The sequence below is a fragment of the Sinohyriopsis cumingii genome, chromosome 1 (assembly GCF_028554795.1).
Source record: "Sinohyriopsis cumingii isolate HCF-2022 chromosome 1, ASM2855479v2, whole genome shotgun sequence".
Classification (NCBI taxonomy): Eukaryota; Metazoa; Mollusca; class Bivalvia; order Unionida; family Unionidae; genus Sinohyriopsis; species Sinohyriopsis cumingii.
The window spans coordinates 179,475,797-179,494,610 of record NC_142961.1 but is presented as its reverse complement, the minus strand read 5'-3'; the positions used below and the strand labels follow the sequence as shown (position 1 = coordinate 179,494,610).

The 18,814-nt window shown below is 36.1% G+C and overlaps 1 protein-coding gene across 1 annotated transcript in view; it reads right to left on the bottom strand.

The window, feature by feature from the left end:
- Positions 1-18,814, bottom strand: part of LOC149808476 (uncharacterized) — a 90,469-nt gene that overhangs the window by 37,880 nt on the left and 33,775 nt on the right. Inside the window, exons 4-5 of the mRNA XM_089977937.1 lie at positions 8,420-8,504; positions 1,454-1,601 (exon numbers count right to left, since the gene is read on the bottom strand). Of these exons, the coding sequence (XP_089834063.1) occupies positions 1,454-1,601; positions 8,420-8,504 (233 nt within the window). The remainder of the gene's footprint in view (positions 1-1,453; positions 1,602-8,419; positions 8,505-18,814) is intronic.

Genomic DNA, 18,814 nt, shown 5'->3' with positions numbered 1-18,814 from the left:
AAACTTACATTCAACAACAACTATAATGGGGGGGGGGGGGGCATCTACTACAAATTTGAGAAAACTTTCCAGGCTCCAGGAACGGGCATGTAAAAAATAATTCTTTATCAGCAAACAGACAATGTTCAAAAATCCAATGCTAAAATGTATTACCAATGCATGAAAGAATATTCTTCAGAAAGGCCAAAATGATGCATGAGGCATCTATAAAACTGATCCCCTTTTACCTTAGCATCATTTCCACCAAAGATAATCTACTGATCCCCCAAATCTAAGATATTTAAAATTTTACGATTTCAAAGTACTCAAAGCAGAAAAGGCGCTATGGAAAAACAGCTTCCATGCTGTACGTGCCTGTTTGAAATAACATTCCACATGATATTAAATCAGCATCAATTATTTATCCTTTCATAAAAGATGTATTAAATGAATGAAATCATGAAAAAAATGAAAATATGATGTATATATTAAAGTACAAGTTAAACAACCCACCTCATTTTCATTTCTACAGCAATATAACATATATATAAACAGTTGTTAACTCATTAACCCCTGGCGGTTTTTTGTTGTTTTAACCCAAAACTCATTTTGGGGCTATTTCCGAATACATCCTAATACACTGACTTCCAAGAGATTTCCAGTTAAACAATGCCTAGTTGTGTTAGAAACATCATTTTTCATTGGCTATTTTGCCTAGTTGTGTTAGAAACATCATTTTTCATTGGCTATTTTGCTCACACATGAGCAGAAGGTTAAAAGTTGCAGTTCTTTGTTTTTTACAGCTTAACAGACCCATCATTTTTGTATCGAGACCCCTCTTCATTCCAAATGCCCATCTTATCCTACTTTTTGCAAAGGTTCACCTGTCTGTGTGCAGTTCAGACCCATCTGCTTTAGATCTGAGGTCAAAAAGTCTAAAATTCTGACACAAAATCAAATTCTGACCACGGGAGAAGTTTGGGTGGAAAAAAATTGGGTTAAAATTTTTTAGGTTTTTCCCTCTGTATTTTTGTAGTGCAACTAGAATGTCCAGCTTTTTGGTATCACTGTAGAGCTACATTTGTTTACCCTTCTATAATATCACCCACTTTAGTATATCATACATGACCTTAACATTACAGAGCTCAGCAGTAGGCTACTACCTCCAGACACACAAACACGGTGCCAGGGGTTAATGTACTATGTATTTTGTTGTGGGTGGGTGTATTAGTCACCATCACATAAGTACATAATAGAGGACCTCAAACTGGATTAGTTCTCATTGGTAAAATAAAGTCTTTTTTTATTATTATTATTAGCATCCACCCCCACCTCATATATTATTCCACTGAAAGTGTTGTAATACGTTGGAGAACTTGCTGCCCAACCCCTACAGTTGCATTACGATGGTTATACAATACATTTATAATGAAAATATTTCAACTTAAACAAGGCATATCCAAGGCCTCTCTACCTGGCATCCTGTAGTCCTTGATTTTGTCAGTGATGAGATGGGTACCAAGGTTAAGTTGACGAGGATTGATGCCTAACTCATGACACAGGTACAGGACCGTGTTCTCCAGGAAACACTCGTAGCCGATTATCCTCTGCATTTGAATCACCTATAGGAGATAAAAAGTTTTAAAAAAACAACAAAAAAACATCCCCCAACCAAAAACATTCTTAAGCAGCCACCTATGGAAGAAGACCAAACTGGCCTTTATACAGGTTTTGCCTTTCAAAAATTTGTTCTTCAACAAATACCATGATTATTATTTTTATTATTATTAACAAAATCCACTTATCCATCAGAAATGAACTGTGTATTGTTACCAACCCCCGAGTAAAATACTGACTGCTTATGTGTTATGTATATTTTACTTGTTTGTTTGTTAGATTTTAAAAAAAAAAAAAGTGTTCCATTATATGTTATTGTAATGCAATATTGTTTACTGGACTTGATTTTTTTTTTCAGAATTAAGTTCAGTTCTGTTTGAATTGGTTGATTTTTTAAATATTTATTTCACTGATGTAAATAGCTAATAACAGAAACAATGTATCTAGTTGGAGACCTTAAAATCAGTGACAGTATTGGTAAACAATTTTTTTGATTTAAAAAAATTCTTTCTCAGAGTAAGAATTATCAAGGTGAGCCAAGGCCACATGTTAGTTCGAAACCAAACTTCTATTTTTTCCAGAAGGATGAACTCTTGACCCCCATCTGAGAATCTGTTTTGCATTTTATTTAGTCTTATAACTGATGTTATGAGAAGAATTCTATCAGTCATGCCTTAACACTTGACACATCAAGTTGTTTTATGTTGTGTCCAGTTTGGGGCTGAATTGTTATTTTCTTCAAATTATTGAATTTCAAGTGATTGTTTTCCTTGGAAATACTAAAGTGCTTTGATAATTCTTGGGAAATACATTTACTGGAATTTGTACAGAATTCAAAAACTGGAACATTTTCTGTGATACAACAAGAGACTTGACACATCAGTACAACGCTGACTACTGCATACATCATCACCTTCCATTTTGGATTTTCATCGGGATTTTAACTGTGATTCACTTAGAACTTTTCATTTTTCATTAATAAGACTTATGTTTTAATTCTTGGATTACAATTTGATTTAATTTACAATACTGTAAGTTTTTTTTTCTTAATTCTGTAATTTGTAGTCTAGGGAAATAAAGTATTTGTTAAATTTTTCAACGCTTGTTGTCTTCACTTTTTTATGTTACTTATTTTAAGAGCAAAGACTTTGTAACATTATGAAAAAAATTGATTTTCAGATCAATTACTAATTTTTAAAACTTTAATGCATATGTAACTATTTACAACATTTACAACCATCAGTAAAGTAACTTAATTATTTAATGTCATAGATGCATGTGTTGCACTCTTGCACCTACCGAATGGGCATCCTGTTAAATTTGGGTGCCTATTCAGAAAGACACACTCCGACATAGGCTGTTTATAGGAGCTTTTTCTGCACCTTGTTTTTTCCAATCAGTATCAATTCCAATGTACCATCTTTCATTGATGATCTGAATTCTATGCGATTTTTTTAAACTGAACTGTTTTCCTTCTAGCACATGAGTAATAATTTGCAATTTTGCCATGTAAAAAAAGTTTGTGAATAAATTGCCAGCAACACTAGTAACTGAGGAAGTTGCATTTTTAAAAGAAATCAAGTAAACTGAACTTTGATTGAATTACATCAAGGTTCTCTGTGGCATTTATAAATGTTGCAAGTTCGGACTGAGGTGTTGATGATGAAGCATCAAGCTGATATTTATTAGCTTTTTCGTACTGTTTTATGTCATTGGTACCTCCATGCCCAATAGTGAAAACAAAATTACACAATTTGCAAAACGCAAGGTTTTCTTCTTTACTAGATGGTTTGACAAATCTAAACAGAATGGTACAGTTATCCTTCCAGTTGTGTTTTCTTTTCTTTGCTGAGAACATTCTGAATCTTCTGCTTTCCTTTTCGACACGATTAGAAGGTGAATACAAAAAATATGATATACAGCAATTGCGACAACTGTTTGCGCACTTAAATATGGTAGCTAAAAGACTGCCATTGTAGCCTCGATTTTTAATGAACCAATCATATTTTAGAACTCGATATCCCAATATCCATGCGATACATTTACTCCCAGAACGGAACTGCTGCCTGTTATAAACAGAAAATTGCAAGGAAATTTTTTATTTAATTTTTTAAAATTAAAAAATGGATTTTTAAAAAGAAAAACATTCAGCTGCATTCAGGGACAAGATATGAGACAAATACGGAGAAATAAATGGGACACTTGGCAGCTATGGCTATGTTTGAAAGCTGAATGTTCCATATAAACAATATGAATATTGGCTGGAGCTGGATTTCAACAGTACTTTCAGCACATTTTTTGGTTCATCGTGCTGAGGAAATGGAAGTTAAGTACTTTTTCACCCAAGGACACACTGAGAAGCAACCCACCCAAGCTGACCTGGGCAGGTATCAAACTTGCAACCAATGGATTACAAGTCTGATACTACCAACTGAGCTATTGCAGGAAGAGCCGACCATAATCTTGAAATACAAATTTTTGAACAGATCTAATTTGATAAACTAATGTAAATTCTGGGTAAAATGTAAAAATTCTCAGTTAATCTAATCTGAACATTCCCTGCCACCTAACCCCAAACTCTGTATATTTAACCCAAAAAATTTGGAAGCAATACTGAGGTTTACTCAACTTCTTAAAATAAAAAAGAAGAGATTAACCAATTAAAAGTTGCACTGTCTTACTCGAGAAAAGAGAATATAAGCAAGCTTAAGCGTGCTTACACATTAATTTACATGCCATGTCTTTACCTAACAAATGCCTTTCTTTGGAAAACAAATAATTTATTTGTACAGTTAAAATGGTTGGAGTGAGCGCCTTAATAAATAAGAAACCACTGTTTGGTTAGAAAACACTTAGCTGTTGACCAGGGAAAGTGAGTGAATCTTTAATACATGACTTTTAAAGTGGATATTTCTTGGGAGGAAATGAGAATGGCTGCTAAGACCAGTTAACTGCTAATAAAACTAGCTGTTATGGCAGTTATGACTGTACTTGTTGAATATGCATCTGTATTTTGGGGGAAGGGTGGAGGGTAAATCTAAGTTTAATGATGTAATACTTTCCTGTTTTTATTGCATAGCATGTATTTTTCCATGTGGAAAATACCCCCAACCCATATGACAAAAATTCGTCCTCCCATTAGAATGAGCTAGAAGATTGTAGAACACAAGATCACATCTAGTCAAAGCCCCCCTGACACCTTGCCCATAAACACTGCCCATAATTCTTTAAGGATGCAGCGTAAACTAGTGGGACATCAGTGCCAGATATGAGGAGGGAATCTGGCAATAGTAACAGTTAAGTATTACATCACTGAAATTAGTTTTACCCCTCCCAATTACATTTTAATATCAGTAATACAAAACCTGTTGCTACTGTACGGCTGAAATTGTCTGTTTGATGGGAGGATGATGATCCTACAACTGGCCTGTAGAACAGAAGACTACTGCCAGATGGACTCCACATGGGTCACTTTTGAGCTACGGCAAATTGGACCAAATTAAAATATATCTTCGCTTTGGTGAGCATACAAGCAAAGGTAAAAAGAGGAGGTGTTGTGATATCATGGAAAAGTGGCTTTCATCTTATCGTCCAGACACTAATGACTTAGATATGCCCATGAGGAAGCAATAGCTTGAACCTTGTGAGCTTTATTTCATGAATGAAAGGTCCTTTTCAGAAAGGGATTGATTAGTTCCCCAGACAGGAAAAGCAATCTACCCTGAACGACTGAAGGAGAAAGATCAGCTGAATCAAAAATGGGGAATAAAACAAATTTCCTATCCTTCTGTCTTCTTTAGAAACTGCTAAATAAAAGCATAAGTTTTAACTGGACATTAAGTGGATCACACCCAGGGCAATACAACTGTGACAGGGTATCTCAATTGAGAGCATAGCAACCAATGGAAGCTGGATTTTGCTAAAACTTCCATTGAACCTCATACAGTTTGGCTCTATGGATTTGATACAGGTGCTATGGGGAACAAAAACAAAATAGCATCTTGAGCATAAGGTTCTGAAAGCTTCACTAAATAGTTCATATAGCTTTTTAATCTACAGACCGCAAGAAATGCATTAGCAAGCAAGACACTGGACTTGCATTGTTTCTCTTCAAAAGGAGAGAGAAGAAAATCATACACTATGCTCACAGAAGGACCGCTAGGTCTGACACATTTCCTACAGGTATCTCCTCTGGAGTAATGTTCTGGGATGGTCCACCTGCTGGATGAAATCATTGATCCATATTACTGGGGCCACAGAGGAGGCTGCCTCTAGTTTTATAAGCATTAACCTGTTTCTTGTTTCTCAGGTTTGTGTTTCTTACCTGTATATTATTATTGCTTATTGCCTTGTGCTGAGAACCCCCTTCTGCATCCTGTGTTTGAAGGGGCATATCACCAGCTAGCTGAGCCAGCTGGAGCAAGTTGTGAAATTCTTATTTACAGCAATTATGTGTAATTTTCCACAGCTCTCACATAGTGTCTTTTGGAAACTTCTGTTCCAAAATAATATTTATTTCACTAACATCAGTTACACTTTCTTGAATCACTGACTACTATGCGAGATTTGGTATTTCTTCAATAATGCTGTACTGGGATTTTAATTCCATCAGTGCCATAGTCTGCTTGTTCAGACAGAGGTATTTTGATCAAAAAAATATCATCACTTCCTAATTTCAGATTTTTGATTTCTTATTTATTCAGCTTATCTTAACCCTTATATAATTCAGTAGCACAAGATCCCTCAGAGTTCAATTGTTTAAATACTAAAAATTGCATTCTACTTTCAAATTGTCTGCATTTTAGGCTTGTTATCTGCATTTTATAACATTTAAATTCAAACTACCATTGAAAGGGGGATTGAGTGGCATGTTGATTTTGTCCATCCAGCATATATATTGGACTTGTCTTGAACACCATTTCTGGGTTCAAAATCACTTACTGGTATGACCATTTTAACTTATAATTAATCTTATATGCTTCATAACTTTAAAAACCTTTCATCACTCATCAGCCAGTATTTGCTGATGAAATGGTTCTCTGAAGCAGAATCTTGCAGGGAATCCACCATTTGGTATTTCTGAGGTAGCACTGCAAACATGCATTTGTAAAACTAGCTAGATGCAAGGTTCAAAACAAGAAAAGAATGCTTGCTCCAGGGAGGATTGTGCCAATCAAATTTAGTTTAACAACCATTCATGTCAAGCCAAAGAACTCAGATGTGTCAACAGCTGCCTACCTCAGAAAAGACGTGGTGACAGCATTATGATGCCTCTACTGACATGACTTGTGTTGCTACAAGGATTTTAAGGGTGAAGAGATAAATAAGGATTGTATACTGTACAGTGTACATTTTTAAATACATGGCTTTAAACTATATTGTGGGAGTTCTCACACATCAGTACTCTGCAAGTTCTCAAATTCGTAATATTTTGCCCTATGCAAGCAATTGCTCACCCTAGCAGAATCATTAGGAATGTGGCTAGCTCAGAGGGTAATCTTTTCTGAGGCACCCAGCAGAAAGGGCATATGTGTCTCTTGTCTCTTGAGGTTCTCTACCATTGATGTTTTGTCTGAGATGATAGTTACACGGCGAACTCTTATTTTGTTGATGCACCTCTAAAGGCTATTGTTTCAAAATTGTTACTGTGGTCGGTAGATTCATCTCAGAACACGAACCCTGAAGGATCAGTTAATTTCAGCTCCAGATAAGCACTGCACCCTGAATTTAATGCATCCGCAAAGTGATAGGAGTCGGGTTTGAGGGAATGCATGGAGATTCTCGTCAGAAACAGACCCATCCCAAATCATATGATGGTGAAATCAGCATCTGGAGAAATCTCAGCATTCAGTGGGTCTCAGCACGGTTTCCAGTTTGCTAAAAGGAGAAACTGGAGAGGGCACAAGTACAATCTGCCAAGAGGAACCAAGTCTATTGCAACGCACAAGGTAACCCCCCCCCCCAAAGAAAAAAACAAACAAGCTGATGTGGTCTCTGATCTCAGCATCTCCAAGTGGGGCAGGATCTTGACTACTCTGTTCGAAGGGACACGGACCAATCATGTTTGTGAGGAGATTAATCCCACCATAGACAAAATATTGGGATGGAGTAAGTTTCAGTTTTATAGGTTGGTAGAAGACTCAGCCTAAGGACTACTGACCAAGAGCAATACAGTCTAAAAGACTCCAATGGACTACTGTGGATCAACCAATCACAAATTTTTTTTTTTTTAATTAGATACCTAATAACTTTAAAATGGCTGATCAACCTCTCCAATGAAAACCAAGGAAACCTCCACACAGGTAGCCATACTTCTACCTAGTATATTGTACTCTATCTTGAAAAATATTTATGTTGAAACCTCATCTTAAAAAAGATTTGACTGTCTTTTACATATAGTCATTTGTTATTATTCTGGTGGGGGTGTAACAAAAGGAATCAAAAATAACTTCACCTAAATCTGAATTAAAAGATGCAGGGTCTAGTTAATGCTACTAAGAAGATTCGTTTCAAAACTTTTCCATGACAATAAATGTTTGTGTATGGCTAACGAAATTGCTGAATAAAATGTGGGTGCCACAGTTCAAAGGTTCTTCATGGAAGCTCATATTAAAATGATATCCTATGCGAGATAAATAAATTTTTTTAATGTAAATTTTGACCCATTTCTAGAAGAAAAAAAAGATAAGGTCCAAGGTCACAGACAAGAACAGGCTCAACAAACAGTCCAAGTAAGCCACTGACATTGTGCCGTCTATTCAAGTGACCGATTGTAAAGTATGGAGCTGCAATTTTCAGCTCCATTAGTGAAACGTATTCTCACCTTCGTTTCCTTTGTGAAACCATCATAGCCAGGCACTCTAGTGCACAACTCCTTCATGGTCTCATTCAGTGTATGGTGACGTACCCTAAACAAAATTTAAAAAGAAATCATCACCTAATGCAAAACAACTAATCTCCTGAGCTCAAGTCACAGAGAAACGACTCCATGTATAGTTATTATTTTTCTCAAAATAAATGTATTCCAAGGTCATTCTCTAATTTCTAAAATGGTTTAAGTTTTGGTTTTATAGAAGCTATACATCAATGAACAGTAAAACCTGTCAATACAAGGATCAGTGTTTCCCTTTACCTTCATTTGCGCTTCAGAGACCCCCAAATTTTTTATTTGACCCCCAGTTTTGATACCAAAGTTTGTTTTATACTCAGCCTGACCCCCAGTTTTGACACTAAGGAGATTTTTGACTCTCAGCCTTGCACCCCTAGGGGATACACTGCATGATCTGATATCTGTAGTGAACTTAAAGTCTTCAATTCAGTTTATGGAATGATGTGAACAGGTCCAAAAAATAAATTCATCTGTGTGACAGACAATTCATACTTTTATAATCTTGTGAAAATTTCTTCTATATGCAGTTAAAACAGAAATATTCCACGCGAAAATAAGTGTTCTCTATTTGCAACATAAAGGTGCCCTTACTAAACAGGACAAATACATGAGGATTTTTAGGATTTCCTGAAAGTTTTCTTATTTTGCAAGTGCCCTTGCACAGGTGTCCTTTAAGACAGGTTTTACTATAAGTAAGTGAGTAGCATAAAAACTCTCTCTCCAAAGATAACAGTGCATTTCACAGCTTAGTATGGCTTCACTTCCTAAAACAACATCTCCACCTCTTCAGTTTTACACCTTGTGAACTGATCACAAGCCTGAAAACATTGCACACATCTAATGACCAGCCCAAATCAGATCCCTGGGTTTAAAATCTTGATTTGTCAAGAGGTGGAACTGTGTGACATTATGGAAAAATGCACAGATGAGCAGTATTATACTATCCCAGATTTTCTCCCAAAAGTGTCAGGTAAAAATATTTAAGGTGGTACACATGTACACTAACAACAAATATTATTTCTACTGTTGAATATAAGTTTGAAATAAGAGATTCAGTGGCAGTGTCCCATTTGCTTAAATTTGAACTTTTCTCATTTAAATGAAATAGCATGAGCAGATGAATTAAAATTCTGAAACCACTGTTCATGCATCCACATTCCATCATGTCCCAAGTTTTAAGGTTTCAAGGACTTGTGATTCTGATATTCATGTAATTTAGTAAACTACCAATTACCTGAATGCATTAAAACAGTACACCAAACAATTACCTGAATGCATTAAAATAGTACACCAAACAATTACCTGAATGCATTAAAATAGTACACCAAACAATTACCTGAATGCATTAAAACAGCACACAAAACAATTACCTGAATGCATTAAAACAGTACACCAAACAATTACCTGAATGCATTAAAACAGTACACCAAACAATTACCTGAATGCATTAAAACAGTACACCAAACAATTACCTGAATGCATTAAAATAGTACACCAAACAATTACCTGAATGCATTAAAATAGTACACCAAACAATTACCTGAATGCATTAAAATAGTACACCAAACAATTACCTGAATGCATTAAAACAGTACACCAAACAATTACCTGAATGCATTAAAACAGTACACAAAACAATTACCTGAATGCATTAAAATAGTACACCAAACAATTACCTGAATGCATTAAAACAGTACACCAAACAATTACCTGAATGCATTAAAATAGTACACCAAACAATTACCTGAATGCATTAAAACAGTACACCAAACAATTACATGAATGCATTAAAATAGTACACCAAACAATTACCTGAATGCATTAAAACAGTACACCAAACAATTACCTGAATGCATTAAAACAGTACACCAAACAATTACCTGAATGCATTAAAATAGTACACCAAACAATTACCTGAATGCATTAAAATAGCAAATTACTGGTTGCAAGCCCTTTATTCACTGTGCTGTAAGAGCAACATAATGCTTAGACTGCATGGTTTCCAAATTATGGGAAGGATCTATAAGCACAAAAATTATGCAAGTTCCAAAAGCTGGACTTTACATTAAGTAAATCTGATGACATTTCTCAATACAGATTCATCTTCTTTGATCAGATTCACTTCTACAACTTTTGTGACAGATAACATGTTTATCTTTTTATCATTCTTCTGGTCCATGTAACACACACTCAGAACTTCACATAGCTTAGCCAGTATTTGCCTTGGATGTGAAGTTATGGATTCTGCAGTCAAATATTTTTAAAATAATGGAAGAGCAAAGTTAATCCTCTTGTTTATTCTTATTGTTGTATAAATTCATATATTTTCCAATTCTTCTATTTTTCTCACTTTTTTTAATATTCAGTGATTGTTCATTCATTTGTTTCATTCATTCTTATATCTACTCTTTCACTTACATATACATCTTGGCTTATTCATCAGCATCTGTGTGCATTCCTTTGAATTTAAAGATGTGAGAAATTGCAAACTGAATTAATTTTATTATTTCTGGCAGTCAAAGCAACAATTACAAACCTGCAAATGCCATTAAGGCCTTTTTAGTAAGGCAGTTGATTTCTTTCTGTAAGTTTGACTTGTTTTCAGTAAGGTGTAACAAAAATATTTTTAAAAAATACTGTTGTTGTGAAACTGCAAAACATGCATTTGAAAGTCCAGAAGTGATGCAAGACTGATGCAGCAACAGTAAATATTGTGTTAAACTAAATATTAGTATAGTTTACTAAAACCTCAACTACAGTTTCATAAGCTGCAGTTGCAAACCATAAATTGTATGTGGGCCATGGCGATGGCAATCAGATTTCCCACCATGCAACAAACTCAAATCAACATCACATGATGTCCACTAAACATAGTTGTTGCCCTTAGTGCTTTTTTCCTCAAAAATCTGCCAGCATATTATTTGATGGCAGATCACGGTCTAAGTTGTTTGCAATTAGACTTGACTTGTATGCAGTTCATATGCTATATAAATCATCAGAATAATCTTAATGCACAATGTTATAATTAAATTGATATTGTTTTGATGGCAAAGTTGATGAAGAATAATTTTAAGGTACCTCCCCAAATATGCTCTGGGAATTAGAGACTCTCAAACTGGTTTTTAAAAATGTAATTTGGCACATGATAATCTCTCCTTCAAGCTCACTAACAGAAAACATCTATCCTGGCTAACGGTGTCTTAAAAAAACATTTATAGGTAATAATCACTTTTCTAACTAAAGATGACATTTTTGTACAGGTAGTCAAGAATGTCTGTAGGTCATACAATGGTTTGAGAAATGTATTCTACATTTATTTTACTTGTAGAGATTAATATCAGTTTTTGTTTCTATGATGCATTTTGTGGTCACTAAATTAAGTGTTTCTTATTCAAGTCTTGTGGTTAGACTTTCCAAGCAGAAATATTTCACATGAAATAATTATGATGATAATAAAATCAGAATTTGCATCAAAATAATTTTCTCAAAACATTATTCAATAATTATTTTTTTTCAAACATTCTTTATATGCCTGACACAAGATGAAAATTCATTTACCTCACTTTCTTTAAACTATGTAATTGAAAGCATGAAAATATTTCCTTATATAAAGTGATCAAGTTAAAGTCAAGTTATTATTTATTTAACTCCTTTACTCAATGGGATTCACTGCAAAAGGACTTCCTCAAGTGCAATTACTGCATTTTCATGTCTTCTTGAATGAAATATTTTTTAATATAAATTTGCTACTTGATAATACATTTCTTATGTAAAATGTTTTGGAATATTCAATAAAAAATATCATACACAATATTTGACATCAAATATTACATTTTTGTATATAAAAAGGCTAATATTTGAAATAATTTTTTAAAATATTTGGTATAAAAAATCTACCCAGCTTGATATAAAATATTAAATGTTTTAATATCAAATAAAAGATTTTTCTATCAAAAACTGATTTCTATATCACAAAAATTGAATATTTGATATAAAAAGTATAATTTAGAGAGCTTTTTTTAAAAGATCAAAATATTCTTTTTTATGATATCCAAAATTTTCTTTAATTAAAAAAAATCCTGGATGAATAGTAAAATGGCACACCATGGGTTCCCTTGGTGTTAGTATAAATCTACAAAGTTTTGAAAGGTATTTCACTACAGTTATTGTTTGGGGGAGTAACTCAGTATGATTTGTATGCCACAACAACGGGGGTGGGGGGTGGGTGGGGGTGGGAGGAATGGATGCAACTATATAGTAACTGAAATGCTACCTTACATCATGAACATGGTGCTAAAATTGGCCACTAACTTAAATGCTAACTTACATCATGAACAGTATGCTAAAATTGGGCACTGACTGAAATGCTACCTTACATCATGAACATGGTGCTAAAATTGGCCACTAACTTAAATGCTAACTTACATCATGAACAGTGTGCTAAAATTGGGCACTGACTGAAATGCTACCTTACATCATGAACATGGTGCTAAAATTGGCCACTAACTTAAATGCTAACTTACATCATGAACAGTATGCTAAAATTGGGCACTGACTGAAATGCTACCTTACATCATGAACATGGTGCTAAAATTGGCCACTAACTTAAATGCTAATTTACATCATGAACATGGTGCTAAAATTGGGCAATGACTGAAATGCTACATCATGAACATGGTGCTAAAATTGGGCACTGATTGAAATGCTAACTTACATCATGAACAGTGTGCTAAAATTGGGCACTGACTGAAATGCTAACTTACATCATGAACATGGTGCTAAAATTGGCCACTAACTTAAATGCTAATTTACATCATGAACATGGTGCTAAAATTGGGCAATGACTGAAATGCTACATCATGAACATGGTGCTAAAATTGGGCACTGATTGAAATGCTACATCATGGTGCTAAAATTGGCCACTAACTGAAATGCTAATTTACATCATGAACATGGTGCTAAAATTGGGCAATGACTGAAATGCTACATCATGAACATGGTGCTAAAATTGGGCACTGATTGAAATGCTACCTTACATCATGAACATGGTGCTAAAATTGGCCACTAACTGAAATGCTAACTTACATCATGAACATGGTGCTAAAATTGGGCACTGACTGAAATGCTAACTTAATCATGAACATGGTGCTAAAATTGGGCACTGACTGAAATGCTACCTTACAACATGAACATAGTGCTAAAATTGGCCACTAACTGAAATGATAACTTACATCATGAACATGGTGCTAAAATTGGACACTGACTGAAATGGTAACTTACATCATGAACATGGTGCTAAAATTGGGCACTGACTGAAATGCTACCTTACATCATGAACATGGTGCTAAAATAGGACACTGACTGATACGCTACCTTACATCATGAACGGGGTGCTAAAATTGGACACTGACTGAATGCTACCTTACTTTACCACCAGTATCAAAAAACTTTGTTAAAAAATGTCTCAGTGAACTTGATACCAAGAAAGCTACAGGACTTGATCAGATTGGTCCACGACTCATTAAATCTTCTGCCTTTGCTATTGTAGATAGCATAACATTCATAATTAATTTAAGTATTGCAACCTCATCTGTCCCCAAAATATGGAAAACTGCAAAAGTAACTCCTATTCACAAATCTGGTTCTAAGGATGATGCTGATAACTACCGACCAATTTCAATACTACCAAACTTGTCAAAATTGATTGAAAAACATGTCCATAACTCATTCATGTCATATTTAACCAAACACTTACTGTTACACCCTAATCAATCAGGCTTTAGACAGAACCATTCCTGTGAGACTGCCTTGATCTCCTAACTGATAAATGGCTTCAAGCACTTGACCAAGGTAGAATAATAGGAACTGTATTTGTAGATTTCAGGAAAGCTTTTGACATGGTGGATCATGAAATCCTTTTGAAGAAACTGAAAATCTACCAGTGTGATGAAAGAACAATTAGATGGTTTACTTCGTACTTAAATGAGAGAACACAACATGTTTACATAAATAACGTTCTGTCTGAACCTGAAACAATTAGATATGGAGTACCACAAGGCTCAATTCTAGGTCCACTACTATTCATTTTATTTATTAATGACCTACCACTTTTACTAAGAGACTCAATAACATCTACAGATCTCTATGCAGATGACACAACATTGTCAGACATCCAAAATGCTTGTCCTGGCGTTCAGTTTTCATACAGACTGACCAATAATGTTCCCATATAATTTGTGTTCATGGTATTCTCATTGCCGCACATTTTTCAAATGGTTATTCAATCTCTCATCCCGCTCGAAAATTTGAATCGGCATGTTTAGCAAACATGCTTTTTCCCATCAGTTTCTGTTACGTGACGATTCATTGGGCAGTTTAAAAAGTTTGACCAATCAGAAAGCTTTATACAACGATCCTCTGTTAAACAATAAACAGAACAAATACTTATTTGAAAGCTTGTTGTGGAATGGGACCGGATAGAGCATTATTTAAAAAAAAGTTTTGGAGACGATATTAAAAAATGGGTCCATATCAAGGAAATTCAGGTCAGGAGAAAAACGAAATTATGTTTTAAAACGGAAAACAAGATGAAAACTTGTTCGAGGGCAGTTAAATTCAACTGAAGTTAAACAAATATACAACAACAACAAATTTGAAAAAGAAATTTAACAAGGAAAGCTGTGGAAAGAAGTTATAAATTGTGCCCAAAATAAACAATAAAATTACAGCTATCAGAAACAGGAAATAAAAATGCTGCTGAAAATCATTCAAATTGTACCAGAAACAATAAATAATTTATTATATCTTATTGATATTTTTATAGAACAGTCAGTGATATTATAATCACAAAATATCACTATATTTTTAGTCATTTAACTTTACAGAGTCACACAAAAGCCAAGTCCTAATTATGCCTTTTTTAACTGATGTAAATGACTCACTAAGTTCTAGCAGCAGAGGGGGCGAATCGGACATTTTGTCCAATCGTTATTTTGCTTAATTAATACTTTCTGCACTCAACGATCTAGTGTCGTCAGCGCCTGGTAAAAAAAAAACGACGTCGTCGTTGGGGGATCGGCGCGTCGTCATTTGGTTTAATTAACACCTTCTGCGCGTCGATCCCCAGCGTCGTCAGCGTCCGGTAAGCACATCGATGACCGCGTCGATGTCATTGCCCCCTCTGCTGCTAAGTAGTTATTTACAATGAAAATTATTTACAACTAACCGAATATTTGGTCAAGTCCGATACGATATCGTGTCCGAGGATCATGTAAATTTATCGTTACGAATCCATGTGGGGTCGACTGAGCATGACTAAAAAAGTTTCGAAAAACATTAAAGTCCATGTCACCGCCGCACCATGTCTGCCAAATATTTCGTAGCGTGTGTGTATCAACGCCGTTGAACACAGCAAGAATATTACAGTTGTCTCTAATTACTTTTGGAATCTGAGTGTATCGTTGAGTGACATATATCACGTCAGTGTTTTTATGCCTGCCTCTGGAAAATATCCTAGCTGGGTTTTTTTGATTGTCTAACATAACATCATCGTACACGACTAGATTGTTAACGTCGCCATCAATATCATCAATACCCGGTGCATCATTGATATCCGTAATAAACTCAATAACATTTTTTTTAGCGATCGCTGATGCATTCTCGTTGAAATCTTTCAACACCTCGTAGCATCGTTGATCATCTACGCTAGGAGCAACCAAATACAACTTATCCCACTTCATCCATCTCATTATTAAATTGAGTAACAATTGCGTCTTGCCGGATCCAGATGGTCCGATGATAATCATCCGGATCGAGTTTGGTAACGCTGCAACATGCTTAACTGGTTCTCTTGTTTTAGTCGCCGAAAAATCAATTATATTCATATCTCTATACATAAATTATGGATCTATATTGTGTAAAGTGTAGAGTGCGTACTGGCACAAATGATATGACAACCGTTACAACAAGAAATAATAGATCGGCGCTTACTGGCAAGTGTGTACAATGCGGTACAAAGAAATTTAGATTTATTTCTATTAGACCCGGAGATGTTTTAAAAAAAAGCGAGGTGGTGACATCGCAGCCAAATTGGCAAAACTCCCCGGAACACCGTGGGCAAAGTATCCAGGAGAAAAACACCTCCCAGGATATAACTACTGTGGCCCCGGAACACGATTAGATATTAGACTCGATGATCAAAATCAGCCCAAACCCGGTGAGTATCCAATAAACGCTATCGATAAGGCGTGTCATGCTCATGATGTTGCTTACAAAAGTAGCGATCTGCAACAGCGTCATATCGCGGATGTAAAATTAATTCACGCATTAAATGCTATTCCTGATAAATCCGTCAAAGAAAAATTGGCCTCATGGTTGGTAAAATCGGCTATGAAAGGTAAATTAATGATTGGAAGCGGAGCTTCTGGTGCTGGTAATTGAAAACGCTAGCGTTTATAATAACAACATGGAATCCATCTATTATTCTCCGAGAGGATACTGGAAGGGGAAGGCCGCAATTGGTAAGCTTGCAAGCGCTGCAAAGGTAACAAGGACCACTGCGGTTAATTGGTTATCCAAACAGGCTATATGGCAAATCTATCTACCACCGCCTAAACAAATCAACTTCTCGCGCTTTGATGTCAGCGTACCTAATGAAGTTCATCAGGCTGATATACTATTTCTGCCGCATGACAACGGTTACAAATACGCGCTAACCGTAGTTGATGTTGCGAGTCGATACAAACAAGCGGAGCCGTTAAAAACAAAGTCGGCAACTGAAGTAGCCGCTGCGTTTGAAAGAATTTATCGAAGAGGTCCTCTGCGCTGGCCAAATCTATTACAAGTTGATCCCGGTAGTGAATTTCGCGGCGCTGTTCTATCAACGCTGAAACATCATAGCGTCGCAATACGACGAGGTCATACTGCGCTACATCGTGATCAGGCAATTGTTGAACGATTCAATCGGACTCTCGCTGAACGGTTATTTGGATATCAATACGCGAAGGAATTCATCCAAGAAAAACGATCTCGTGAATGGGTTAAAAGGTTGCCAGGTGTAATTGCAGCGTTAAATAACGAGATTACCCGAGCAATCAACATGAAGCCCAGCGACGCGATTAAATACGAGTATATACCCGGAAAATCAAAAATAAATAGCGTTTCCAAGCCGATTCTTGGCGATGTCACTGTTAGATATCTATATGAACCAGGAGAGCTTGAAGGCGGTAAAAAAAGGGCTACCGATCCTATTTGGAGTGTTACCACACATAACATATCAACGATAACACGATCAACTGGTAGACCACCGATCTACAGACTGGATTCAACTGCTCCTCAGCGCGGATTTACACGCGAGCAACTACAAGTGATACCTAACGATACTCAATTGCCCCCACGTGGTCTTAACTAGCGCCGTTGCGTCTATTGCACTCAAGACAGGTCAACCTCACATTGTTTTTGACATGACCGAGACTGTTATCGATCCTATCCACGGTAAATTGGCGAGTGTCTTTATCCGAATAACGCCAACTCATTATACAATTGCAACTCGCGCAGTGATTATTCTGTTGTTGTCGTAGCGAGATTATTAATTCGGCATCAATATCAAAACGCCGCTGTTTTTTTTTATCCTGTTGGCGGTAACCCGAGAGTTTTCTATCAATGACGCTTGCATCGATGGTGACTTTGTCGCCGGCTTCGTCGGTGGCTTCGTCAATAACAATTCTTCGAAGCTGATTTATCCTTCGTACTCTGGACACTGCAAGATAGACTAGATTCGACCATTCGATGCGATTATCAACTATCCAAACAATTGTGTCCGTGATGGTTAGTCCCTGCGAGGAATGTATTGTTGTTGCGTATCCTAGCGTCCACGGGGATTTATCAGCACGTAGCGCGTCCTCGACGACACCGATATCAACGAGCACGATATCATTCAGCACGAGAATTTGTTTTTCTGTCCGGCCTGGAATTTCAACTTCAATGTTCTGCCGCCGTGTGTCCGCGGGTCTATAACATAACGGCACTGGACGCGTTGGAAACTTTTCCTTATGCAACGTAAACAACTTCCGCTGAAGTGTGTCTCTGACTATCTTTCTACTCGCTACAATCAAATCGTTTGGTCTCCATGTTTCCCAGAATTCATTCAACGGCGTTTCCGGAATTACCTCGCGGATTATTTCACACTGAACTCTATCCGGCTGTAATCTGATTAGTTTTTTAACCTCGCGCAGTTGTTCATCAAGTGCTCGGTAATCAGTATCGGTTTCTTCATAATAGTCCACAAAACCCCTTAACCAATCATGTGGACCCTCACCGACAAATGGTGGT